At 42.7% G+C, this 27,921-nt stretch overlaps 2 protein-coding genes across 3 annotated transcripts in view; both read right to left on the bottom strand.

Moving 5' to 3' along the window:
* Positions 1–12,508, bottom strand: part of LOC124290401 (laccase-4-like) — a 35,518-nt gene extending 23,010 nt beyond the window's left edge. The window contains exon 1 of one of the 2 annotated variants that reach the window (XM_046727107.1): positions 12,384–12,508. Coding sequence is in view for 1 of the 2 variants with exons in the window: in XM_046727106.1 (XP_046583062.1) it covers positions 521–528 (8 nt within the window). In the remaining variant the exon portion in view is untranslated. Of the gene's footprint in view, positions 1–520; positions 643–12,383 lie in introns of those variants that run through there. The other variant, XM_046727106.1, reaches the window with a different exon arrangement.
* A 5,912-nt stretch (positions 12,509–18,420) lies between these two features.
* Positions 18,421–25,375, bottom strand: LOC124290419 (laccase-1-like). Its single transcript, XM_046727120.1, is given in 5 exon segments — positions 18,421–19,644; positions 19,647–20,028; positions 22,491–22,739; positions 24,475–24,697; positions 25,273–25,375. Coding segments are annotated over 5 exon segments (1,962 nt in total). The 5' UTR covers positions 25,284–25,375; the 3' UTR covers positions 18,421–18,547.
* Between the last annotated feature and the right edge of the window lie 2,546 nt (positions 25,376–27,921).

The raw sequence follows: 27,921 nt of genomic DNA, 5'->3' as shown, positions 1-27,921 counted from the left end.
TCAATTTCGTAAATTTCGTTCTCAAATGGTTGCCCCTTTGTTGGTTTAGTTCCATAGAGTCTATGGTCTATAGTTATTTATGATAAATCGAAATATTGACCACGTGCCTGAACTCTCACTACAGTACGTGTTCTATGATTAGATTTAAATATAAGTAATTCAGAGGGACGCTTTTTAGAGCATCGCTACCTATGTCACCAGATTTGAACATAAGTGGGCCCGATTTGTACACGGTAACGAACGCTGACATTTAACAGGGATTTTATCTGATTTAATCCTGGCAGTGTAGCCGGATGATATTGACAGTTCGCCCCTGACATTTGCCGACAGGAAATTGTACAACACATCCAGGTTCCGATCCTCACCATATGACTTCTAGAACTGAAATATCTTTCCCCCTTATGCAATCCGTTTTGAGAGATCAAATCTTTAACACAACACATACCGTCACCCGCGATACTTGATTCATGAGTTTCTTAAACATTAAATACAGAGTTATATAATATAAATAACGCCTTACCTGTTCATGGTAGCCTTATGCAAACCTGAGACAAGACACACACCTAGAACAGGTTTCGCTGTTAACCGGCTGATTCACCAGAACTTATGAAAGCTCAGAACCCGGGTGGTCGCGCTCTCGCATTCGGTAGTTGTCGGAAACCACTCGGCTCAGAAAGCCGTGACCTATCGGGGCACGGTAATGACGTATTCAGTTGGGAATTCTAAGACGCGCGGCAGTTCTCGGTAAGGAAGGATCTGTCGCAGTTAGGAAGCCGGTGACGCTTCGTACGTGTTCACTGCACAAGTCGTAACAGTAAATCATTATAACGTCTTAATGAACAGTTCGGTAAGATAAAAGTCTTAGTTGTTAAGGTGGCGGTGGGGTAGCCTAGTGGTTCAAGCGTTCGCTCGTCACGCCGAAGGCCCGGGTTCGATTCCCTACATGGGTACAATGTGTGAAGCCCATTCCTGGTGTCCCCCGCCGTGATATTGCTGGAATATTGCTAAAAGGGGCGTAAAACCCAACTCACTCCTCACTCACCACTCACTTAGATGTTAGGGTTGGGATGGGGAAGGTCTGCGATTTTAGCGCCCCACAATATCAATTTTCCAATGGGAATAAATGGTAAGGAGAAATGGGATTTAACGTTCATATGACGACCTGCATGCGTGTGTATGTGTGGCTGCTTGTACTAGCCCAGACTTAAGCTGGTTTTATAGTACCAGAGCTCGCTGAGATACCATGCTCCAGTTAAGCATGAATACTGTACTCAGACACATTATACCGACTCGGATCCGACCAGTCCTTGTACCCAATAATGCCGAGCGCCAGGCAGGGACCAACAAGTATCATAGTCTAACGTCTTTAGTTATGACGCTGCCGGGAATCGAACCCGCGACCTTCCGCTCTCCGGACGGTCACTTCTATGACAATGCAGGGCCCAGTTTCACAAAACAACATTAGCTCTACGGCCGTCGTAAGTCTATGCTAAAGTATAGGCGTAACGGCAGTCGTGTCACTACGATAGTTTTGTAAAACGGGACACTGATGTTTCTATGAATAGACGAGGAGCATCGAGCATTTCAGTGGTACTTTTGTAAAACGGGACACTGATGTTTCTATGAATAGACGAGGAGCATCGAGCATTTCAGTGGTTCCATTATTTATCGTTAACAATAATATTGTGTATGGTTCTGTGCGTATTATCACGAAAAACTAATGGCATGATGACCTCTCGCCTACATCGCCCTGTCTAAATGAAGGATAGGAGAGAGCCAATCATATGTCAGCTTTCTTAATGGGTTTTATTTTCCATCAATATTTCTATTTTTTATTAATATAAGCGAAGTTTTGCTTGATAACGGTGTTAGTAGCTACACAGAAACGTCGCTTGCTTGTTAACGGTGTGAGTAGCTTGATAACAGTGTTAGTAGCTACACAGAAACGTCGCTTGCTTGATAATGGTGTTAGTAGCTACACCAAAACGTCGCTTGCTTGATAACGGTGTTAGTAGCTTGATAACAGTGTTAGTAGCTTGATAACAATGTTAGTAGCTACACAGAAACGTCGCTTGCTTCATAACGGTGTTAGTAGCTACACAGAAACGTCGCTTGCTTCATAACGGTGTTAGAAGCTTGATAACGGTGTTAGTAGCTACACAGAAACGTCGCTTGCTTGATAACGGTGTAAGTAGCTTGATAAAGGTGTTAGTAGCTACACAGAAACGTCGCTTGCTTCATAACGGTGTTAGTAGCTTGATAACGGTGTTAGTAGCTACACAGAAACGTCGCTTGCTTGATAATGGTGTTAGTAGCTACACAGAAACGTCGCTTGCTTGATAATGGTGTTAGTAGCTTGATAACAGTGTTAGTAGCTTGATAACAATGTTAGTAGCTACACAGAAACGTCGCTTGCTTCATAACGGTGTTAGTAGCTACACAGAAACGTCGCTTGCTTGATAACGGTGTTAGAAGCTTGATAACAGAAACGTCGCTTGCTTGATAACGGTGTTAGTAGCTACACAGAAACGTCGCTTGCTTGATAACGGTGTGAGTAGCTTGATAACAGTGTTAGTAGGTACACAGAAACGTCGCTTGCTTGATAACGGTGTTAGTAGCTACACTGAAACGTCGCTTGCTTGATAACGGTGTTAGTAGCTTGATAATAGTGTTAGTAGCTTGATAACAGTGTTAGTAGCTACACAGAAACGTCACTTGCTTGATAACGGTGTTAGTAGCTACACAGAAACGTTGCTTGCTTGATAACGGTGTTAGTAGCTTGATAACAGTGTTAGTAGCTACACAGAAACGTCGCTTGCTTCATAACGGTGATAGTAGCTACACAGAAACGTCGCTTGCTTGATAACGATGTTAGTAGCTACACAGAAACGTCGCTTGCTTGATAACAGTGTTAGTAGCTACGCCAAAACGTCGCTTGCTTCATAACGGTGTTAGTAGCTACACCGACACGTCGCTTGCTTGATAACGGTGTTAGTAGCTACACAGAAACGTCACTTGCTTGATAACGGTGTTAGTAGCTACACCAAAACGTCGCTTGCTTGATAACGGTGCTAGTAGTTCTATGTACATTTTAGATTAAGACCGTAATCGTTGTATAAGCTTATTGACATGGCCCAATAAACAGGTCTGTCGGAATGCAGTGCAGTCTATAGCCTGTTTATCTGAGTAGAAAGTTCACCTGTCCCGAACTTTTATATGAGTAATTGTCAGATGTTCACGCTGTCGAATGAACGTAAATAATTTGGTGTTAGAAATATCGTGGTTGAAATCCCAGTACGTTTATCTCATATGTAAATTGTGTGTAATAAATGAAGCAGGCATCGTTAGACAGTATTGAATGGCGAAGAACAATTTAGGTATATAGTTATTTCCTTCTTTAAAGTTTGCCTGTGTTTGTTTGAAGGGAATATGCACTTTTAAGGATTGCTAAGAACCAGACTTACTCACCTGACCCTTGAAGATACGGGTTAGCAAGCAATCAACGTAACATATGTTATATGTGGGAGTACACTTCTTAGTAAAGTACAAATTCTACTACTTATTCTAATACTTTTGTTGGGTTGAGTCCAATCCGGGATTGGAACCCGGATATTGTCAAATGTAACATATATGTTCTGTTTGGGATTACACTTTCTCGGTAAAGTACAGATTCTAGTACTTCTGTTGGGTTGAGTCCAATCCGGGATTGGAACCCGGATATTGTCAAATGTAACATATATGTTCTGTTTGGGATTACACTTTCTCGGTAAAGTACAGATTCTAGTACTTTTGTTGGGTTGAGTCCAATCCGGGATTGGAACCCGGATATTGTCAAATGTAACATATATGTTCTGTTTGGGATTACATTTTCTCGGTAAAGTACAGATTCTAGTACTTTTGTTGGGTTGAGTCCCATCCGCGATTCGAACCCCCTCTCAGACTCTAATCGCCAGCAGACAAAGTCAGTCATCTAACCCACTCAGCCATCGCGGCTTCCAGCAAAAACAGGAAATCTGACAACTTAGTCTATATGAGGTACACCTATGTGTTTTTTTAATATAGAGGGATGTCCTCATTTGTGAACTTGTAACATGTACCTCACCTTAGGAATATCACAGATATTGTTTCAATCTATCGCTCGACATCACAATTACTGGTTGGCTTGTTTGTTGTTTTACGCCGCACTCAGCAATATTCCAGCTATATGGCGGCGGTCTGTAAATAATCGACCAGACAATCCAGTGATCAACAGCATGAACATCGATCTACGCCGTGAATTGGGATACGATGACATGTGTCAACCAAGTCAGAGAGCCTGACCACCCGATCCCGTCAGTCGCCTCTTACGACAAGCATGGATTGCTATAATTACACAATGCCATTTAGAAAGTGGTAAAATGTAACATATGTTATATTTGGGATTACACTTCCTTAGTAAAGTACAAATTCTACTACTTATTCTTGTACTTGTTTGGGTTAAGTCCCACTTGGGTTCGAACCCACACCCTCAGACTAAGGCGGCAGAAACAAAGTCTGCAGCCTAACCCGCTGACATTTTGTGCTGGCGATTAGGTGCCTGACTGTGAGGGCGTGGGTTCCAATTCCGGATGGGACTCAACCCAACAAAAGTATTAGAATAAGTAGTAGAATTTGTACTTTACTAAGAAGTGCACTCCCAAATATAACATATGTTACGCTGATTGCTTTCTAACCCGTATCTTCACGGGTCAGGTGTATAAGTCGGGTTCTTAGCAATCCTTAAAAGTGCATATTCCCTTCAAACAAACACAGGCAAACTTTAAAGAAGGAAATAACTATATACCTAAATTGTTCTTCGCCATTCAATACTGTCTAACGATGCCTGCTTCATTTATTACACACAATTTACATATCAGATATTGACAGCGTTCCAGCTGGCAAACAAGAATTCCGAGAGCTTGCGGTCTATGCATAATTCGGTCATTCATCACAGACAAGACTTTGCCTTTTTGTGAGACAGCTGGTGTCATCTCTGATTTTCAGTGACATATTCAGATAATGTTCACCCGAGGTTTTTTTCATTTTATACCAAACGGAATATGTTTCTCTGAAAAATCGAACTGGTTATTCTCCAGTGTTGATGTTCTATATTTCTACAACAACTGTCTACGACCTACGTATTGGTTGATAACAACATCTGGTGAAACACAATGCGAAATATTATTTCTAATGGTTTCAGTATGGTTAACACGGAAAACTGATATTGACCGGGTCATAAACAGGTAACGACGGTTAAAAGGATGCTACCCAAAGTTTGAAACGGATCTGATTTGTGTGATATTAAAAGTCATCCAACAAATTAAGACTAGCATATCCCGCACACAATGATTGGGTAACCCCTACAAGGCCTCAATCTTATCGTGAAAGGACAGTGGCATGTTGTCAAGGGCAAGAAGTGCATGAACTACTTGAAGACCTGTGTATGGAAGTATTGACAGAATTATTGTTCATCATTATCAGACAGCACAACACGACCTGCTGAGAAGTGGAATCGGTGCATGCACGTGTGGTCCGCCTTTGTCGAACACGTCATTTAGATTAGGCACATGCACCGGTATGTTTAAAATGTCTAGTGTCACGTGACAAACGCCATGAACACATGAGATAACCTACTAGTACAACACTGTCGACAGTTACCCAATGCGGCTTTTGATTGTGATGTGGTCTACGTCTTTACATGTCTTTTCTTACTGAATAGAGGAAACCTGTGAATAAATCTTCAGTAACCCATTCTTCTCGTAAGAGGCGACAAACAGGATCAGGTGGCCAGGTTCGCTGACTTGGTTGACACACGTCATCGGTTCCCAATTGCGTAGATCGATGTCATGATGTTGATCACTGGATTGTCTGGTCCAGACTCGATTATTTACAGACCGCCGCCATATAGCTGGAATATTGCTGAGTGCGGCGTAAAACTAAACTTTATATTGCTAAACGCAATGGAGTGTCCTTCTTTGAAATGCGTGTTTGCCTGGAAATGTTTGCAAATCCGGTCGTAGCATCCATGGCAATGGTGTTCGTGCATACAGCAACGTAGGTTGATTATGACGCGTGATGTGTGAAATATCCAGTCAATGTTGTAAGGGTTCGCATCAGGAAACACTGGCAAATCCGGTCCTTGCATTCACCTCCTGCTACAATTCCGTTTGCTTTAGTTGTGTATAATCCGGCGTTGAGTCACATTGTTAGGAATTACGATAGTGAGTAACTGTTTAAGACCTATTTTAAGACCTGGGATATTATGATTTTATGTTTTTTGCTCATCTTCACATGAAAGTTGGGGTGTGCTTATTTTACCAGTTGGAGCCAAATTCTGAGAAATCTACGAAAGTATGGGATTAGACCTTCACATCAAATTCTCTCCCAATCCAGGTATAAATTCGATAGATGCAAACGTCAGCATTTTGTCAAGTTTGACAATATTTTCAATATTTTATGGCCTAGCCATACCTCCATTTTCATTAAGCACACATCGTGATTTGTGTAAAATCGAACCCGGGCCTTTGTCATGATGAGCGGACGCCTTAGCCATTAGGCCACCCCATCGCCCCAATACCGTGAGAAGTAAGTCAATATTCCTGTCGATCGGGTTAGGTCGTGTGTTCCGGCTATTGACCTAACAGACACGCCATGTAGAAGCATATGCAAGTTACCTACATCCTGTGTGACAGATTTAATTGAATTCAAAACAGAACATTTGATATCTTCAAATAATAGTTCCAACCCCGACCCGTGTCTTTGTTTGACATTCTGTACGTTGACCCAGCCATGTGTGCCCTGTGCACTAAGTCTAATGGTGTATTCAAGACATGTCTGGAACTCCCAGGTGACAGGTGGCTCGTCAAACAGTCGATTAGGATCACGTCACGCTATTGTTATTGCTGGTGATTCTGAGCCACTCAAAACACAATATATATCTACATAATGGCCCCTGTTCTCGAGAGGAGACAGTTTCATCTAGTAATTAAAGGAAATGGCTTATGATGTAACATTATTTTCTATAAGCTAAAGCTTCTTTGATGTAATTAGAACAATTTACAAGGGTATATCTACAATTACTAGTTAATATATTACGATAATTAGCGACTACATTCAACTGACCATTTACAGGGATATATCTATCTCTAATTACATTGTAAGCATTACATTCAAACAAAAACTGTATATCGTATTCATTCACCCCATCTTCACACATTCTACAATACTTAGCCACATTCACACTTCTTCTACTTCTTCTATACCAAGTACCGGTAGTCACCTACTCACAGCCAATACCTAATTAATAGTAGCAGATAATCCAGCTACAGGCGAGTGAGTACAGCTAACAGAACAGCCAGGCGAGGGGCTAGAGGTACTAATTAGTGGCTTGTATCAACAGGGGAGCTAGAGGGACTGGGGGGGCTAGAGGGGTGGAGTCCACTAGACACTAGACCACAGAGATCGGATATGCATTTGACCAGGGATCAAACATGGTTAGTAGCAGTTAATCCAGCTACAGGGGAGTGAGTACAGCTAACAGAACAGCCAGGCGAGGGGCTAGAGGTACTAATTATAGTGGCTTGTAACTACAGGGGAGCTAGAGGGACGGGGGCTAGAGGGGTGGAGTCCACTAGACACTAGACAACAGAGATCGGATATGCATTTGACCAGGGATCAAACATGGTTAGTAGCAGTTAATCCAGTTACAGGGGAGTGAGTACAGCTAACAGAACAGCCAGGCGAGGGCTAGCGGTACTAATTATAGTGGCTTGTAACAACAGGCGGCTGGGGGAATGATGCCCATTCACACCTCGTATATTACACCGTAAAGGGAGGTAACTATTTCCCCTAATAGTTACTTAGTTGATAAAATTTACATAATATTCAACATTCGAAAGTGACTTAATTTCTTTAAAGTACATCAAATGAGAAGATTGATTAATATTACCAAATATACGCTGTTTATCACAATCAATTAGTCTATTCTTAAAACTTTATATAAACTGAGAAATATCGCCAACATCCTGACTGTACCAAACAAAGCCAAACCCATAGGAACTTAACAAATATTTAACAGAAGTAGCCCACGTTACTCTAGCAGCTAAATCTAATTTCCTCATAAGTAATTAAGACTGTTTTCGATAATGATCCTCGGACATCCTAAAAAGATCACACCAATAGCTTATACATGTTGGAAATTTGAAAGCAGGGAGTCCCAGTCTGCCGTTGCAAGACGCTTTAACGTCCATCACATCACCATATCTCGATTATGGCATCGATATACCCGCTTCAATTCGACCAAAGATCGTCCCACAAGTGGCAGACCAAAAGTGACCACCACTCCTGCTCAGGGCCGATTCATCCGGGTGTTTCACCTACGTCACCGGTTCGCTACAGCAACGGACACTGCAGGACAGGTGCCTGGTCTTCGAAGAATTTCCAACCAAACCATCAGACTAACTCGTCTGAGAGAAGTGGGAAGTCGAGTAGATCGACCAAAAGTTGGACCTGTCCTGACACGACTACACCGACAACGACGCATCCAATGGTGCAACAGGGTACGTGTGTGGGGCCTGAGGAACTGTCTGGCTCAGCCATGAATTGCGTTAACTCATGCAACGGCAGGATTGGAGACAAGGGTCTAGATTTTCGAAGCTCTCTTAGCGCTAAGATGTTAATGTATGGCACTTACGACTATCGTAGCGCTAAGAGAGCTTCGAAAATTTAGGCTAAGGTGTCTATCGACGTCGACACGAACGCTTAGATAGATTTGCCACCGCGTCGCAGGAGGAATGGCGAAGAATTCTCCAAGCAAAATCCGACGACTTTGTAATCCGACGACTTTGCGGTGTCGTGCAATGACGGCTGCGAGGGGTGGTGTCACCAGGTACTGACCTGAACGACTCTCTTTAATTAAACGACGTATATATTTTAACTGTACAGAATTAATTACATACAGCGACCGAACAGCATGGCGGTCCTGTGCGTAGAGCTCAGGTCACAAATCAGTTGAAGTTAAGCAACGCCGAGCGCAGAGTCATTGGATGGGTGACCGTGTTTGTCAGCTTGACTCCTGAGAGTTTCTAGGACATCAGTCCTGCCCCACAACGAAGCACATGTGATACATGTGGCCTCACTTTAAGCAGGTGTGTTTGTTCAAAATTGCCTCTGTTCACCCAGCAGAAAATGGGTACCCGGTGAAATAGGTCGTGAGACTATTAACCTTTGAGCGCCTAACAGGCAGCTTGGGTTATCCGGGGTAATAATGATCAGATTGTGCGCTTTGAGCAAGATATCTAGCCTGGAAAAGGCGCGTTCATAATGTTCTCATTACTAAACTATATACGTAATAGTTCCAGTAGAGCAGCGAGGTTACAAGGCTGTAACGCAAATTTAACCAATGAAAGTGACTTACCTTAAAAAACAAACAGGAGGATGTCAGGCAAAACAAAAAGAATTCAGTGGCGAGCTACACCTGTAGTTACACCTGAGACCTCATGCCCGAATTTGAAAGCAAGTGGATGCCCGTATAAGATGCTGTCATGTTATGCAAGTTTTATAAGGTTGATAGCGGGGTCTTCTCGTTCACCCAGCAGCTTAGGGGACTAACAGTAATGCTTGCTTGATTGTGCACATACCGTTCATCCGCATAGCCAAAGCAAGAGAAAGTTAACTACCAGCCGAGCATATTGTTACAGCTCGTGTTAATTTCCTTTGTTAATCGTTCTGGTTTGGTCAGCTGTGACTAGAGCGTCTATGTCTTTAAACCTTTAAGTGCCGTGTGTTTTGGATACAAAGAGCAGTGACTTAACATTTCATAATCTCCCAGAGTCGCTGGCCCGGTTTTGACAGCGGAATGTTACACTGTTAAGAATAGTTCTGCAGGGGTATTGCCGTGAAGTAGAATTTCGTTATTACAGTATAATACAATGTACCTTGATGTTGTGCCGGTGTTGTTATAAGGGATTAAGTCATTGGGTGCTGTAAAATTCTGAGCTATGTTGTGAAATATGATTTGAATTCATTTACTGAACTAACCATACTTTTACATCTTTGATCCAGTTAAGTTAATCGTTGTTAGAACCTGCAGAATGGTTAGTTCCCATGACGTAGAATTGTAAAAACACAGGCGTGAGCTTGGGAGGGATTACCTTCAAGGCCTGGTGATCTCGAAAAAAGGCCATTCTATGTTTCTACAGGATTGAAGATATAAAAGTATGAGGAAATAGAATGTATTATGAAATTGATAAAACCTTATATATAGTGCACTCTAATACTTCTGGCACTGTCATAACGGGCAATATTTGTGACTGTTGAACAATAACACCATCTTTTTTATGGCACATCATTTAATTATTAAGTGAAGATCGGGACTAAGAACCAGGCTAGCTATTCTCGAAACGTTCGTAGTCCCATTCTTAGCACATTAGCTACGATCAAAGTCAAGAACTCTTAGGGCTACGTACTTTCCGAGAATAAGGCCCCAGAAATTAAACAAAAACTATTTTAACTAACTTCACATGATTTTTACTCCAGTTTCTTTGCCCTGGCCTTGTAAGGCAACAACAACACTGTTAGTCTCCTTTGCCTTACACAACGTGCAATACGTTCACGATATCCTGACCCTTAATTCACCGCGTACCTTTGTAAACCACGTGTGACTTCAGCAAGACTTTCGCACGACGCTGTTTACAAGTTCACTGACTACGTCCTTCATCGAGTATTTAGTCGTAGACACGTTTTCCTTAACAAAAACAGTATGTGATTGTTCTCTATGAATGTGAAGCGATTTCCGAGTTCACCGCAAGAGAAGACTCGCGAAAACACGCGACGTTCCAAGAGGTGATTAATTTCAGCCAATCAAAATTGAATGAAGCCATTATCTGCTGATGCGGACTTGCTTAGCAACGAGGATTCCCCTTTCACATTGTAGATCCATAATGCATTGCAAGGCGGATATACTTCAAACACAATGTTTAGGTTACACAACACCAAATGTTTTCCCATAGACTTCTATAGTAGCCTTATATTTATTTTAACAGCCATTCCATGTACACCTTGGCCTTTAAAATACAATAAAACACAATATCTGGCCAACTTGTCAGGCTTGTTTTGCGAGCACAGGAAGCGGAACACATCAACCCCAGTTCCGCACCAAATGTCACCTACTGGAAAATATCTGTACACACAATAAGCATAAGTCATGGTGATAAAAATCACAGCTCTAAATACTTAAAAGTGTGGTTAGTTTTAATTACTGGTTGGATATGCTTTTAAAAAACATAAACATCTTACACTATTTCATCCAATCACAGCTGTCACATGTCTCTGTATCTCTTCACTTGTTTACATATGGTCCGGCTCAGCGAGCAAGCGATTCTCATTTAGTGTAGTGGAACCTTTACGATGTTTATATAATGGCTGGCTGTGAAGCGTGAGGAGAAATACTGTACAAATCGTAAATAGTGGCGCACAGGCCTTCTCACTTCCGTACATGATACACTATTAATTAGAAATTGAATCGTACCTGCTTATTTTTAGCCGTACATACGACGATACGCCCCTTATTTAGAGCACTGAAGACTTTCAAATGTGTGCAAAGGACCTGAGGACTCGAAGTGTTCTATCTGTGATCTTCCATATATCGCGTAAACTTCACGATCTCTCGAGGATGTGTTTTGAATAGATATTGGTTTATCATCAGTAACCATTTTCATAAAAGTGGCGTGACGAGCGAAGGCTATAAAACAATCATTTGCAAAAGTATATCCCATGAAATGAACAATTTCATTGAGAAAAATCTACATGTTTTGCGAAAAACTGTTTCCATTGGCCAGTGGTATTTTGATATTTCAAGAAAAAAAATAAAAACCGAATGACCCTAAAAGGCTTTCGTACCTTAGCGCTGAGATCGCTTTGCAAAGTCGGTCGGTCTACACTCACAGAGGGTGCTGTGAACTGTGAGTGAGTGAGTATGGTTTTACGCCACTTTTAGCAACATTCCAGCAATATCACGGCGGGGGACACCAGGAATGGACTTCACACATTGTACTCATGTAAGGAATCGAACCCGGGTCTTCGTCGTGACGAGCGAACGCTTTAACCATTAGGCTACCCCACCTCCCCAATTTTAAACAGTAGTTCATATGTATCACTGCGTGGCGTCTTAATGTGGAACGAAATATCAAAAGTATAACATGTCTACAATGAAGATTTTCACAAATATTCAGTAAAATTGTAAATCAGATCCGTTTGACGTTTGATAAAACAAAATAGTTCAAGTTTACTGACTGCCCGTGTAACAACAATCGTCATCATCCGTCTCCGTCGTCGGCGTGAGATAGCGAACATAACGACAGACTTACCTGCACTCTAAGCGTCCTCTTCTTCAACGACATGGAGCCTCAACGTGGGCATCCTAACCTCCATATGCATGCGACACATCCAGGGAAACACACCGACAGCAATAATGCATCAGTGCCGCCCGTGACTTCTATTTACTTATAAAACACTCAGCACATGCCCATTACAGCCTGCATTGCAGTAAATCTTATCTGCTTCGTACAACACATGGCTGAGAAGCCGCCCACATCTGTCGGGGTTTACTTTCGATTACATTACTCACACATCCCAACAGGTGCTTTCAGCAGGGATTGTGTCAGCCAGGCTTGTATGCGCTTGACGCAATGCACTTGTTGTAAGTACGTTTGAGAGACAATGCGGTTTTTATTTCTGGCGATGTAATCGTTCTAAGGGAAGTTTTTTAACAAATGACTTTGTTTCTGAAGGCTTCGTCCCGAGCTTGTTTTCAGTGACAGTCATGAGTGGGTTGTACAGCCAAGTGCATCGTGTACGTGTAAGATGACAGGTAGGGAGATGCTCTAGTGGTTGATAGTGTGAGCATATCGATCAGGGTATGGTTGTGTACTATATCTGGTGGACTGAATACACCATTCATTGCGTCATTGCGGTTAAAGTGTTCACTCGTAGCGCGAACCCGGCTTGATTCCCCGTGTGGGTACAATGTATGAAACTCATTTCTTGTGTCCTCCCCGATGGTTTTGCTAAAAGCAACGTAAAACCATGCTCACTCACTTACTCACTGTAAGCCGGTGAATGCCGACTACTCTTTTCAGAAGTCGTCTTCAGTAACACATGCTTGTCGCAAGAGGCGACTAACGGGATCGGGTGCTCAGGCTCGCTGGCTTGGTTGACACATGTCATTGTATCCCGTAGATCCCGTATGGCGCAGATCTATGTTCATGCTGTTGATCACTGGATTGTCTGGTCCAGACTCGAGTATTTACGGCCCGCCGCCATATAGCTGGAATATTGCTGAGTGCGGCGTAAAACTAAGCTCAATCAAACCTTTCGGTATATGCCCAATGTGTTCAAACACAAGTGGGAATACTCTGATTGTAGACCTCAACTTTGATCTTAGGGACCGTTCATAATTTATGGCTAGGGGTGTGATGATGATTTTAAGGGGGGCACCCAGTTTGTTCTGTGCAGGTATTGGGGGCAGCAATTTTGTATGGCATGGCACTGATTTTGTACATGGGCATTTACATTTTACATGCTTTAAAATCATCACCACTGTATTTGGCTCTGTATTTCCGGAAATTGTGGTTTGACAGGAGCAAGCAGCCCGGGCCTGGATTATAGAAAATTCCTTTCCTGCCTGGATGTGAAATTTTCCTTTTAAAATACCCACCAAAATCTGCTATTTCGTACACAACAAGGGCGAATAACTCTAATTACACGAAAATGTGTCTCAACCCATCCCAATCCAAAATTTGAATTGTCATATTGGACATCTCAGGGTTTCATACTCTAAAAGATTCGTTCACGCGACAATCAGATGCACAATACTCGCCACAATATCGCTATTTTTATAAATATATAGAGAGTATCTTTTTCAATTTACTCTAAACAAAACCTTTATTTCAACACAGCTCAGAATAAACGGCTGTCATTTTGCAAGTAACTCCATCTGGCGGTGAAGACTTGTCACCACTCCATGGGAATTATACATAAGTAACGGAATACACCCGAATGCCATCGGCGACACGGCGTTAAGGAAACTGACTTCAACTCAGATCTTTCTAGTAGAGTTGTAACTGAGCACACAATAACTCAGTGCATGTACATAAAACAGTCAACGTACAAGGAAATGTCAGGTAGACTATTGTTACTATGCCCGGTGAAAACTGTTCACTCTCTGTATAGTCCTGCCATACGTTTTCTTCATTTGTTTTGCTTCCACTGTAAACTGGACCCGTGAAGATCCGGGTTACAATTGATCTTCAGTAACCCATGCTTGCCAGGCGACTATAGGGTTCGGGTTGCCAGGCTCGCTGACTTGGATGACACATGTCAGCGTATCCCAATTGCGTAGATCGATGCTGATGCTGTTGATCACAGGATTGTCTGGTCCAGACTCGATTATTTACAGAGCGCCACCATAGAGCTGGCATATTTCTGAGTGCGGCGTAAAACTATACTCACTCACTGTTATCTCGGAGAACGGTGCTGGATTGAATCAGTTTTCAGCAGCCCACTCTTGTCGTCAGTGGCAACTAACGGGATCTGGTCGACAAGGTCGTCGGCAAGGTTGACAGTTGTTATCGTGTTCGATTTGCAAAAGATGTTCATAATGTCAGTTACTGGATGTTCTGGCCCAGCTTCGTTTGACCGCCGTCAGATAGCTGGAATTTTGCAAGAAACAAACCTTCAGTGATAACGCTTTTCTCTGGTAGCCTATCCACGCCCAATGCATGTGTACATAGCCGTCCCGTCGTCATATTGCTGCAATATTGCTGAAAGCGGCGTAAAACCCAACTCACTCACTCAGTTAGCTGTCTGTTCTTGATATATGTTCAAGTGATTCTCTACTTATATGAACGTGGAGTCACTGAACCCTATTGTCCTGGAACCTTAAAATCCGGAAACTGCATCACTGATAGACCGTTGTGTCAATCAGTAGATTGTCTGGTCCAGGCTCGATTATTTACAGACCTCCGCCATTTAATTGGAATCTTGCTGAATGCTGCATGACACAACAAACAAAGGAACGTAGAAATGTTAGTATCATGTCAACGATATACTACCCGGTTAAGATGGTTTTGCTTTGTAAATCTGAATCAGTTTGGGGTACATCAGGATGCAGATGAACAGATTCGACCACATTATGAAATATGCTTCACTATGTTTAAAGTGGTAGCGTTATACGACATGCATCGCCTCCCTTCACATAACATCGTCCCCTAACAATAAGCGGGCACGTCGTCAATTTATCTAACGAACCCAATCATTACCGCTTAGTCATGGTGAAGGTTAAACAAAATTTCGGTAAAATGCATTTTAAACTTAACATAACGCGTTAAAAAAGCAACAAATTGGTCATTCAGGCTGCGTGTATATAGGCTGGTCAGAAGTAGTCTCTAAACTCCTCACAGCGTCGTCATGATGCGGGTAAAGGTGTCGTGCGGCGCACTCAAGTTTTTCTATACATGAAGTCTACCTCTCCAGACGTCACGTTACACTGAGCACAAGGGTATAAGAAGGTTGCACTCAACAGACAGAGAGAAGCATTACTCTGCCACCCCTTTGGTATCGCCTGAGCGAACAATAAAAGACATTGGGCCAAGTGAATTGGGCTTACAGCGGCTATGAACATACTTTCTTAGGGCGGCATTTTTATTTTCTGTGTTTCTCATCGCCCGACCGACCCTTCTAACTTTATTGCCGACCCCCAACAAAAAAAACAAAAAACACCTTTCATTCCAACACCGCCGACTCAACGTATCGCCCCGTCATATGAAATGTTTATTTTTAATCAGTCGCTGCTACAAGTAAAAAAACGCGCTAAATTGTAATAAGAATTACAATAAATGAGAATCAAGAACATTATTCAGTAATTTTGTCTTTATTTAGTTGGTATTTTCAGGTTTGTTTTTTTCCCCTGTTTGTTTTTGTTCAGAATTTGGTGGCAACGTGAAACACATGGTGGGCGAGCTGGCAAAGGCGCCAGGCTAGTGATCCAGCGAGGTTGAGGTGTCCTGGCCCCGATTTCTCGAAACAAATTTAAGTCTGAGTTTTGACTTAAGCTTAGAGTTCTTACTCAAATTTGAGAAAACGCATTTCCAAGAATGAACTGAAATCGATATTAAATTCATACATAGTAGATAATTTGAGTTTGGTGAATAGAATACTGAAGTTGTTTGGGCTTTTTTATTTTAAAAATGCAGCTGAGTTAAAATTCAGCTGTTTCAAATAGTCAAACTCAGTTTGAAATTTGAGTAAAAACTTAAGTTTGTTTCGAGAAATCGGGGCCAGATCGAGCCCCTCTGTGACAGGTGACCTTGGAGTCAACTTTGTGTGCAGACTCGCTCAGTGTTGTCACAACCCCTAGTGTACAGTACACAACCCTGTGCACTTAAAAGAACCCACGAATCCGTTGGTATATGACCAGATGGTGGCCACAAGAATACGTGCAAACACCTAGTTGCGGGTACAGCAACATGCAGTGAACTTGGACAAGCACTATGTGTCCCAGTCCACCTATCTGTAAATGGGTACCTCGTTAGGACGAGAAAACCACAATAATTCGGTGTGCCTAGTGGCTGCAAGAGTTGTATACTCCCCAGGGAGTGGAGATTGATAATGTGATGTGCCGTTGGGATTGACATCCAATCATCGAGGGAAAAAATACTAGCGCCTTGAGCATGGATATGTGCGCTATATAAATATCCTATAATATATAAATATCCTATAACATAAAAAAATGATGCCCTTATCTCGACTTCTATGTCAGCTTCTATGCATAAGAGCCGAGGGGCCAGGTGACAGCAGGCCCCGTATTTATCAAAAACATTAGTCAATAAAAAACTTAAGTTTGCCAAAACGTAGTTGTTTGATAAGTCTGGTCAAGGACTACAGTAGGCAGAGAACGAGGGAAATATTTTATTCATGTGTCACACGTTCTAATTTCTATAAAACAGTGACTGACTTGACACTATGGGAAGCAAAGGTCAACCTGCTCAGGCTTTACAGACACAAAATGGATCACTGACTGAATAGCGGACAGTTTATTAAGAGGCTGTTGACATAAAGGTGAATTAATATTTTGTAATTTCATTGCGTCATATCTAACATCTGTGTACACTGACAACACAGTTAAGAGTGACACACTTCTTAACGCTATCTTAATATTTACAGGTTATACAGTACAACCAGAAATTATTGAGAATTTTAAAGATTGTAAATTTGTTATATTTTCTTCACTCATTACTCAGGTATTAATGTGAATATTTGCAGAACATAACTCCATATTCAAAGACAAGTGAACAGTTAGCATTTTGTCAAGTCACCATGGGCAGCAATGCAGGCTTCAATGCGGCGGGGCATACTACTGATCAAAGAAGTTAGAAAGTCGTGGTTCATGCTATCCCAATATCGGACCACCTCTTCTTTCTTTTCAGCAATAATTGTCAGATGTTTCTTATTGACACTTTCCTTCATAAGTCCCCAAACATTTTCCATTGGATTTAGGTCAGGGCTATAGCTTAGCCAATCTAATAATGTCATATTTTGGGTCCGAAACCATGCCTGTGAATGCTTTGAATGATGTTTTGGGTCGTTGTCCTGCTGGAAAATCCACAAATTTCCATAGAACACGTAAGCAGATGGAAGTAAATGTCCCTCGAGAATATCTGTGTACCGCTCACTGTTCATATTCCCTTCAAATACACAGAGGGGCGTTGCCCCTAACACAGATATGCCACCCCACACGTTAAATTTCGGACTGTACTTTGGGCGCTGGTACAAAGGTTTTTCAGTTTGTTTGGTCCAGAATTCTAGTGTATTAGGAAACAGCCACACAGAACTTTCATCTGAGAAAATCACATTGTCCCAGTTAAAATTTCTATGCTGTAAGCACCAGTTCAACCTTCGCTCCTTTTGTTCAGGTTTCATGATCGGTGATGGAATCCTTCGACTTTTCTGCCAACCCATTGCATGCAGTTCAGTTCTAATTGTCTCATTACAGACAGCCACAGTTCCTCTATCAATCATATCCAGCCTTAAGTTTTCTAAACTCCTTCGTTTGTTTATAGAAACAAGAATACCAAGCCGCCTCCTGTCACCGACAGTCAATTTTCTGGGCCTACCTGCGCCTCCCTGGTGCTCAATGTCATGTCCATTTGCAATATTTTTCAAAACACGATAAACGGTGGACAAAGGGATGCCTGTTCTACTTGAAATCTGATGTCCTTGTTATAATACTCTAAAATCAACTTCCTCTTCTCTAAATCATCCAGACTGAGCATCACTGAAAATGTCGTCTGCTAGCAAGTAAACAAAGGGGCATAACTCTTCACAAACTAATGAAAAAGGATTAACGGAGTTGTCTCTCTTGAATGAACCCAAGCACTTGATAGCTGGTCAAGGTTTTTATACTAGAAATCCAATTAACCATATTCCTAAAATTCTCAATAATTTCTGGTCATACTATATCTGCATATGTTCTTTATCCAACGATTCCCATGCCTCCAGTGGTTCCGGGGGCTGTTGTTGTACCCGCATATCCCTGGGTGGAGGACCCACACGAGGGGAAGTCTGAGGGGGTAGGAGGTATGGAAGCGAATGATTCTCTCAATAACAGTGCCATACCATCCATAAAGTGAGGCGTGTTCCCATAATGCACCAGCCACAACCCAGGATTGTCCGCCCTTAGTCTGACTACGACGTATCCGCCATTAGGTACCACCACTGTGTCCTTCTCAGGGGGATTTTGCAGATTGGCTCCCGGTATGTTTCCATTCAGCCATGCGGGATTTCCCCACGTGGCTCTGTTGCAAAAGTTGACCTGCCTGTCTGGATTTCCCAAACAGTCGACATCCAAGTTGTCTCCCCTGAACAGGCCCGTTGTTTTGTTATATACCGCGAAGCCCGTCTTCAGCACGTGGAAATGATGGCCGTGAATGTGTACCGGGTTGTCCCAGCCGCCGCCTTGACCCATGTTGATGAGTACAAGCTGGAGTTCTTCCCCTTGTTGCAAGTCCACCACCAGAGGGCAGTGACAAACCGCGTCGTCTCCGCAGACGCTTGCATTACATGGTATAACGCTTTTCTGGGTCAAAGGTGGTGACTGGGGGTAGTTGTCAAACGCATAACCGTTAACAGAACCTGGCTTACTGTCATACCCGGGAAACCCAAAGTTTAAAAATATTTCTTTGATTTTCGACTTACCAACTGTAGCTTGGTAAAGTTTAAAAGACCTCAACGCATCTACAGATAAACATCTTGTGTACTGCATTGAAGGATAGCTTTGGAAGGGACAGTTCAGAATGAGACATACATCACTGGCAGTGCATCCTTTTCTAGCAGAATTTGGCTCAGCATCTGGGGCACCTTTATACTGCAGGATAGAGTTCAGGACACGCGGGTTCTTGTCCTCCAATGCAACGCCCCTCACCCAATAGTTAGACACAGCATTGTCGGCGTAGATGACAAAGTCCACCCTCTCGCCCGGATAGATAATGAACGACTCAGTCGTGACAGGTCGAACGTCAACCCCGTCTAGAGCAACAACAGTCAGCATGTGCTTGTCGATGGACATCCGAAAGGAAGCATGGCTCCTGCATGGATTGTCCTGAACCGGTAGTCCAAGCCTTGTTCCACTTGGAACTTGGTCAGGGGAATATTGCTGGATCCACCTTGGTAACGTCCTCTGCCGTTCACGAGGCCGGTGTCCACTCTTGTGATTGTGTATTTGGATCCGGTCGGAGAGGTGGTCGATGGGGTAGGTGCACCATTCCGGACCCAACCCTGTCTCATCCTCAGCTTCGAATCCTGGCTATCCCAAGAGTGGTTCCAGTCCTGGATGGTCAAGATGAACTCTCGTCCGTCCGAGACTTTACGTGGCCTGACGATTAGTGGACCTAAAGCACCGTCCGTGGTCTGTCCGGCCATTAGGGAGTGGTACCAGTAGGTCCCTGTTCGGTCAGCCTGTGGGAAGAAATGAGAGCATGGATGTTCACATACGTCGATGTACGAACAGGTAATACGGATTCTAAGCCACCTGCACACCCACCTGTGTGAAGTATGTTTGTGATAGCCGTAGCGCCACGGAAACCAATAAGATTATTTTCAGAGTAAATCGCATTTTAAGTCAATTACAGTTCTGTTCTATAAGAATTGGTTATTCCAGAAATCACTTTGCTTGTGAATAGAACCATTGCAACTTGAAGTTATATTTACGTTCTAAAGGCTACAGATATGACTCTGTGTGTATGGTTAACGCAGCTGGACTGGGACACCTAGCTTCACACATTCTACCCATGCTGAGAACCGAACCCTTGTCTTCGGCGTGACGAGCGAACGCTTTAACCACCGGCTACCTCACTGTCCTTCACCCCCATTGACAAATCTACTGACCTTATGTAAAGTATACAACTGTAGATTGTTATTGATGAACCAATATCTGACGACATATTTTCAGAACAAAGGGACTCTGGGCCCCGTTTCACAAAGCTCTCGTAAGCATAAGATCTCGTAACTTTTCTCGTAGCATTAGTACCTCCGATGTTACAGTATAGGAGGCACGAATGCTACAAGAAAAGTTACGAGATCTTAGGCTTACAAGAGGTTTGTGAAACGGGGCCCTGGACTATATAGAAAATAACCTGACATTGAGTAATACAGAGAATAACCGACAATTCATGCATTCCCTAAGCTTCCCAATAACAGCCAGTTGCGTGACACGTCTTCTCGACGTCATCACACAAGGAATTAGTCCAGCTGTCAACGGTCATTTAATCCCCCCAATCACCCCCGATATTCGACTTGTGGAACACAACTGATGATATTGTGTGAGTCCCGACTACTTATTGTGAGTCAACACACACGCTCGAAAACAACACACAAACACCAAGGGTCAAGATGAAAACTCCCATCCATCAATGGGTTACAAAACATCCATTTTTGTTCAATGGTAGCTGGGTATTAAACAAATAAGAAATAGTTATTCGATGGTGATGTTATTAACAGGGTATAGAATTGTAAGATTTTACGCCGCTTTTTGCAATATTCAGCAATATAACGGCGGGGACTCCAGAAAACTGCTTCACATATTGTGGGGAATCGAACCCGGGTCTTCGGCGTGACGAAGGACCGCTCTACCAACTAGAATACCCCACCATCCATTTATACGAGTACGACCCCTGAAGATCCGAGTTAGAATTGGTCTTCTATAACCCTCTTGTCGTAAGAGGCGACTAACGGGATCGGGTGGTCAGGCTTGGTTGACATATGTCATCGTAAACCAACTGTGCAGATCGATGCTCATGCTGTTGATCACTGGATTGCCTGGTCCAGACTCGATTATTTACAGACCGCCGCCATATAGCGGGAATATTGCTGAGTGCGGCGTAAAACTAAACTCACTCACTCACTTTTATACGAGTACAATAGGCGATATTACACGCATCATTTCATTCAGGTCATGTATATGTCACAACAGGCGACATTTTTCAGTCTAGTTACGACTGTTGTTGTTGAAATACCATTTTCACACGCATACATTCTTTGTACGTCCGTTCACATAATACAACGAAAGCAAAGCTTTGTTATATACCGCAAACCCCGTCTTCATATACACAAAGCAAAATACAATTTAGCAGACAACATATATCATACTGACTGACTGACTGAGTTTGGTTTTACGCCGCTTTAAGCAATATTCCAGCAACATCATGGCGGGGACACCAGAAATGGGCTTCACACATTGTACCCATTTGGGGATTCGAACCCGGGTCTTCGGCGTGACGAGCCAACGCTTTAACCATTAGGCTACCCCACCGCCCACATATATCATACGATGTAGAGACGACGTATGTATGATATATACAATATCCTACACACAGTAAGGCTGTTGTTTGGGTTGAGAACATGACGTTTGTTATTGCATTATTTAGAATACCCCACGTGCTTCTATATATAACATCGGCCCTCTTGTGTTGGTACGTGACTGGTAGTTCAAGATAACATGGACGTTATTCTCTAAACATAAAACGTAAAACAGACATTAAACAATATACAAAGAAACGAAGCATTCAACAGCAGACGACATGAAACACATTAAACAGCAGACGACATGAAACATACACTAAATAAGCACACACCATGAATCACAGACTAAACAGCAGAGTTCTTCCACTGCTTGTGAAATGCATCTCCCACTGTTCTGTCCAGCACGAGGTTGTCTTGCACATGGAAAAGTTGAAACAGATAAAACTAAAACGTACACATATCAACAGACGACATAAAACATACACAAATCAGCAGACGACATAAAACATACACAAAACAGCAGACGACATAAAACATACACAAATCAGCAGACGACATAAAACATACGGTGATACACAAGAAACTGCTTACAACAAACTGATATACAGGGAACTACGTACAACAAACTGATACGTGAAGGTGTGTCCGGGCAGGATTGGGCACTGTGTGAGGAAGGGCACGCCATCCATCCAGGGACTACCCTTCTGGTGCACCCCGTGCCAGTGAACGGACGTCGTGTCGCTGTCCATGTTGTTGGTGACGTGGACGAGGACGGTCTGCCCCTGGTACACTTCTATAGGGGGTCCAGGCATCTGGTTGTTGAACACCAACACCGGTCGGGGCTCCGTCCAGCCATCCCCTGTAATGACCTCAACAGATGATAGGATGTGTCATTGTTATATGGTGACAAGTTCATATTCTGGGTAGTAGAATTTGAGTAAAAAAGAAATATTTCATTAAAAATACATGTAATTTGTGCTGCACAGGAACTGACACAAGTAAGAGGGGAATATTATGTTGTTACATTGATCTGTACACATAAGCATGAATACATCACCACTGATTCCAAACGCAATTGTTGTAGATTTTGTTCCATACAGGCGATCATATCTACATATAAAGCACGTGCTTCACACAATACCTCAAAAGCTATGGGTCGCATGTCCATGCGCTGCGAAGGCGCCAAGCAATTGGGGTATACGTTTCATTATTGTAGTACATGTAGTACATGTATATGTAAAATTGTAAGTCTGTCTTCCACATGCACTAGGCTGTTGTGTTTGAGCGTTTGAATCAAACATGGTGCTGGTATGTTTCAGCATCCTTGTTTTTCGCTGTTTTTGACAATGTTTAATTTCACTCAAACTCAACGAATATTGAATCAGTTGTTTCACTGCATGTTTCAACATGTAGTTTAAAGTGCCCATAAGTTTATATATGACTATCAAATTTTAGAGTGTTCCCATACTTTTTGTTTGTAGTATATATGTTTCTGATGGCAGAGGTCAGTAAAGAGCTAAATGTTGAAATACGGTGGTGCCAACAAAATCATTCCGTTGGGCCAAGTATGGGCCATGGTTTAGTATGAATTTCCATTCATTGTCCCAAGAATGAGCTAACATGATGGGCTACTGTGTACCCGATGACCATATCCAAATGCGCCCATCATCAGTTTGACAACCATGGCCAACCAAACCGGTGATTATGTGTCAACTATGGGTCAACATATCAATACTATCTCGATAACCACTCCCTTGCTAGTCGTCCGATATTCATGGATGACAAGGCTTGACCTCGCCTTGCTCGAACCGTCATCGCCCATTTGCACATCAACGCCATGGCCAATAAGGAGCCCCGATTTGAACCACATCGAACATCTTTGGGACTATCTTAGACTCCAAGTTCGAGCTGTAGGTACTCCTGTTCCAAATCTGCAAGCACTCCATATGGAAAGGCGGAGGATTCCGATGCTGAGATTTCGACGCTTGGTTGCCAGTATCAGGAGGAGTGTGGCAGATGTTCTCTGTGCGAGGGGTCGCTGTACCAGTTACTGAGGTCGTCGCCAATGGTGTTTCATACCATTACCATAACTGTGTAAATTGGTTTTCAAAGTACATACAAGAAGATGGAGTGTTTCGTACTTATACAAATAAGGGTGGTGCTTATTTAATGTTCATGTGTACAGGCATATAAATCTAATTAGTGCGACTCAGGAACTGAGACATCTTCTAAAGATAAGAAGGATAATATCATGTTGTCAGTTTAAGTGCTTTTGTTTGGAAGACTTTATCAATAATGTTTTGGACAGACACTGCATTAGTGTAACCCCCTCTTTAAGTTGGTTGGGTGGTTGGTTGGTTGTTTAACGCCACACTCAGCAATATTCCTGCTATATGGCAGCGGTCTGTAGATAATCGAGTCTGGACCAGACAATCCAGTGATCAACATCATGACATCGATCTATACAATTGGGATACGATGACATGTGTCAACCATGTCAGCCAGCCTGACCACCCGATCCCGTTAGTCGCCCCTTACGACAAGTATTTGTTGCTGAAGACCAGTTCTAACCGGGATCTTCACGGGTCCCCTCTTTAAGAATACCTCGTCTAGAGGGATCTCCGTGTTGTTGTTATACACAGTTGCGACCGACTTGTACACCTTCCCGAATCGCAGCTTCACCATGGAGTCCTTGTGTACCATGGAGAGCTGGCGGCTGATGCTCAGGCGGAACTCGCACACGTTGTCAGCCATGGTGCACGTTGACGTCACTGGTGTCACGTGACACACCAGTAGCAACGTCACCACGGTGATGATGACCATGATGCTGCAACAAATAAGTATTTCCAAGGAAACTTACATAGCATGCATGGAATGGTTGGGTTTTTTCAAAGTTGTAAAGATGAAGGAAAACCAAGTTCTACGGATAGTCAACTTCTTTGTTGCAATAAAAACGGCGTTTCGATGTAGATACTAACACCGCTATCAAGCATTCATTGCAATAAAGAAATATTGCAATATAGCACATTTTCTGAGACAAAATTGTAATTGAGATAGTGGATAGTCTATGGGGGCGAAAGTCGTGGGCAAATGGTGGGCGTGGCTTAATTTTGTGCTTTCATTGGGAGATGCATTAACACGGGACCAGTTCAGCTAATCAGAATGCAGGAATTACAATTAACACGGGACCAGTTCAGCTAATCAGAATGCAGGATTTATAATGAACACAACGGAAATTCAATCCAACACTTGACGCCATGTGACCGGCCTCTGTTCAATGGAAAAGACGTATATTGTGTTAACTTCAGATAAAACAATTAAAATATCATGAAACGCAACTAGCCATGTCACCAATCCATTCAGTCGTCTCTCATAACAAGCACTGGCTACTTCTACTCTTACCTGGAATCCATGTGGTTTCTACAGAAAGCTACAGGTGTTAGGATTCACGAAGCTTATCTGGGCACTCCGCAGTCACGATTAATCCAGTTTTTGACTAATCGCAACATTGCATTCTGACGTCATTGGTTGAACCGAACTGAACTTATTTACACTTGACCGCATTAGAATGAATGCACCTAATAGAGAGAGAGAGAAGGTTCGAATCCCGAACGGGCCTCAACCTAACCAAAGTGCTAGAATCTGTACTTTGCTGAGAAAGTGTAGTCCCAAATATAAGGTATTACATTTGACCACTTTCTAAATGGAATTGTGTCTTCCTAGAATACTTTGGGCGGTGGGGTAGCCAGTTATCAGAATACAATACAGTCAGTAGTCAGTTGTGAAGTATGTTGTTTGTGTTAGACAGTAACATAATGGTTTTACACATTTTGGATAATTTTCATAGAGTTCCTAGTTTTCGAGTATTAAAAAGTAATTTTAATTTCGTTCAGTTACTGCATGCAATGTTTTCCCACCTGCCAGTTTTAGTAGTCAGATCATGATAAGCATTTAAGAATTTTACCAATACATTCCAAACAGTTTCTGGCAGATTGAGGTAATTTTCAAAACTTATGGAATGTTTCTTAAAGACGCCGTACATAGTTCCTTTGTTGTATGAGTTAGTGAGATTAGTTTTACGCCGCTTTTAGCAATATTCCAGCAATATCACGGCGGGCGACGCCAGGAATGTGCTTCACACATTGTGCCCATGTGGGGACTCGAAGCCGGCTTTTCGGCGAGACGAGACAACGGAACGCTTTAACCTCCATGCTACACCATCTTCCTTTGGAAGATGTTTCTATCGTAACTCTCTACTCAATGTAAGTTGATATCTTTGAGTTTGTAAGCAGATATTTTAGAAATTGCGATTGCGTCATGCGTCTTGCAGCATTGGACTAGGGAGTGGGTGAGGGAGTTTAGTTTTACGACGCATACAGCAATATTCCAGCTACATGGCGGCGGTCTGTAAATAACCGAGTCTGGAACAGACAATCCAGTGATCAACAGCATGAGCATCGATCTACGCAACTGGGATACGATGACATGTGTGAACCAAGTCAGCGAGCCTAACCATTCGATCCCGTTAGTCGCCTCTTACCACGAGCATTGCGTAGATAGATGCTCATGCTGTTGATCCCAACTCACACACATGCACACTCTGATTGACTGCTGATTGTGATACTTTGAGCAACAGGTGCAGATGTTGTTATCAAACTCTTTAAGGGCACTGCATGTCTGTGTCCACAGGATGTCACCATCACAAGGAACAACGCCGATATCAGACATGTCGCCGACTTTGTCGGAGACGTCCTTCAACCCTGTGGAGCGGACACGGTGGTTTTGAACAATGTTTGGAAAAAGTCCGAGGTATTAAAGATGGTTGTTGGATGGTTACATCACCCTTCCCAGGAAATTCATATTTTCGACTGAAACTGCGCCATCCGTGATCCGTCTTCAGTCTCTGACAGATGAAGGAATGATGGTGTAACATTGTTAGACTTATCAGTAAATAAGGGCAGACGATTTTCAATAGAGAGACGTTTAAGGATATGTCCATTATGTAACTCGGCTATAGAAGATGAAATTCACTTCGCTTTTGTATGCCCACATTATGCTGATTTAAGAAAAAAATATATCCCAAATAATTACCTGTTAAAATATCCTAAATCTGCTTTTGCTTCCATTCTATCTTCCAAAAATGAAAATGTAATACGTAATCTTGCGCTTTATGTAAAACATGCTGTTTTCCTTAGAAGCAATATCTTATCTGAACTGTAATTTCTTTGTAAAATGTCTGTAACATGTGCTGTATATGTACTTCTATTACTTGTATATGGGCCGGAGGCCTTAAGTACAATAAATATCTTTGACTTTGACTTTGACTGACTGACTTAGTTTGGTTTTTACGCCGCTTTTAGCAATATTCCAGCAACATCACGGCTGGGGACACCAGAAATGGGCTTCACACATTGTACCCATGTGGGGATTCGAACCCGGGTCTTCGGCGTGACGAGCCAACGCTTTAACCACTAGGCTACCCCACCGCCCCTGTAACATTAGATCACGTGGGAGGTGATTTGAACAGCGGCTTAATGTCAGTTTTGACTTAGTCCTCTTTACTCCTTGAGGAGCATAGGGCCTCAACAGTTGTGCTCCACGCTTGCCGGTCAGTGGCTATGCTCTTGGTTAAACCGGTTTCCCTCAGTTCCTTTTCCAGGCTGACGTCAGTTCATCTTGACAAAACTCAAAAAGTGTACTTTCTCGCGGGATAATCGTCTTTTCAGAAAATCCTTAATTGTCCCGTTCTGACCCTCAGTGATTACGAGTGAGGCAGTATCGGACGATGTATACGTCAACGTCAGCAGCCATAGCCATGTTAGATAAAGTGGTCCTGATGCAACAACAAGGAGTAGGACACGATACCCAAACTGACCATTTAGTCGGGTCACTCGATGAGATGGAGACATTATTTGATAAGATACCCAGTACATTTGTGGTTCCAGTGTTGCATGCATGGTCACTTACCTGAACAGACGACACTGAACGATGGGCTGCTCCTGTGGGTGAGGGTGAGCATCTACATGTAGGGTTTGCGCACTAGGACGTGTT

This window comes from Haliotis rubra, unplaced genomic scaffold (genome assembly GCF_003918875.1).
Source record: "Haliotis rubra isolate DU_JTF1 unplaced genomic scaffold, ASM391887v1 Scf464, whole genome shotgun sequence".
Classification (NCBI taxonomy): domain Eukaryota; kingdom Metazoa; phylum Mollusca; class Gastropoda; order Lepetellida; family Haliotidae; genus Haliotis; species Haliotis rubra.
Note: the sequence above shows the minus strand (reverse complement) of the source record. Positions and strands in the feature narration are given on the sequence as shown.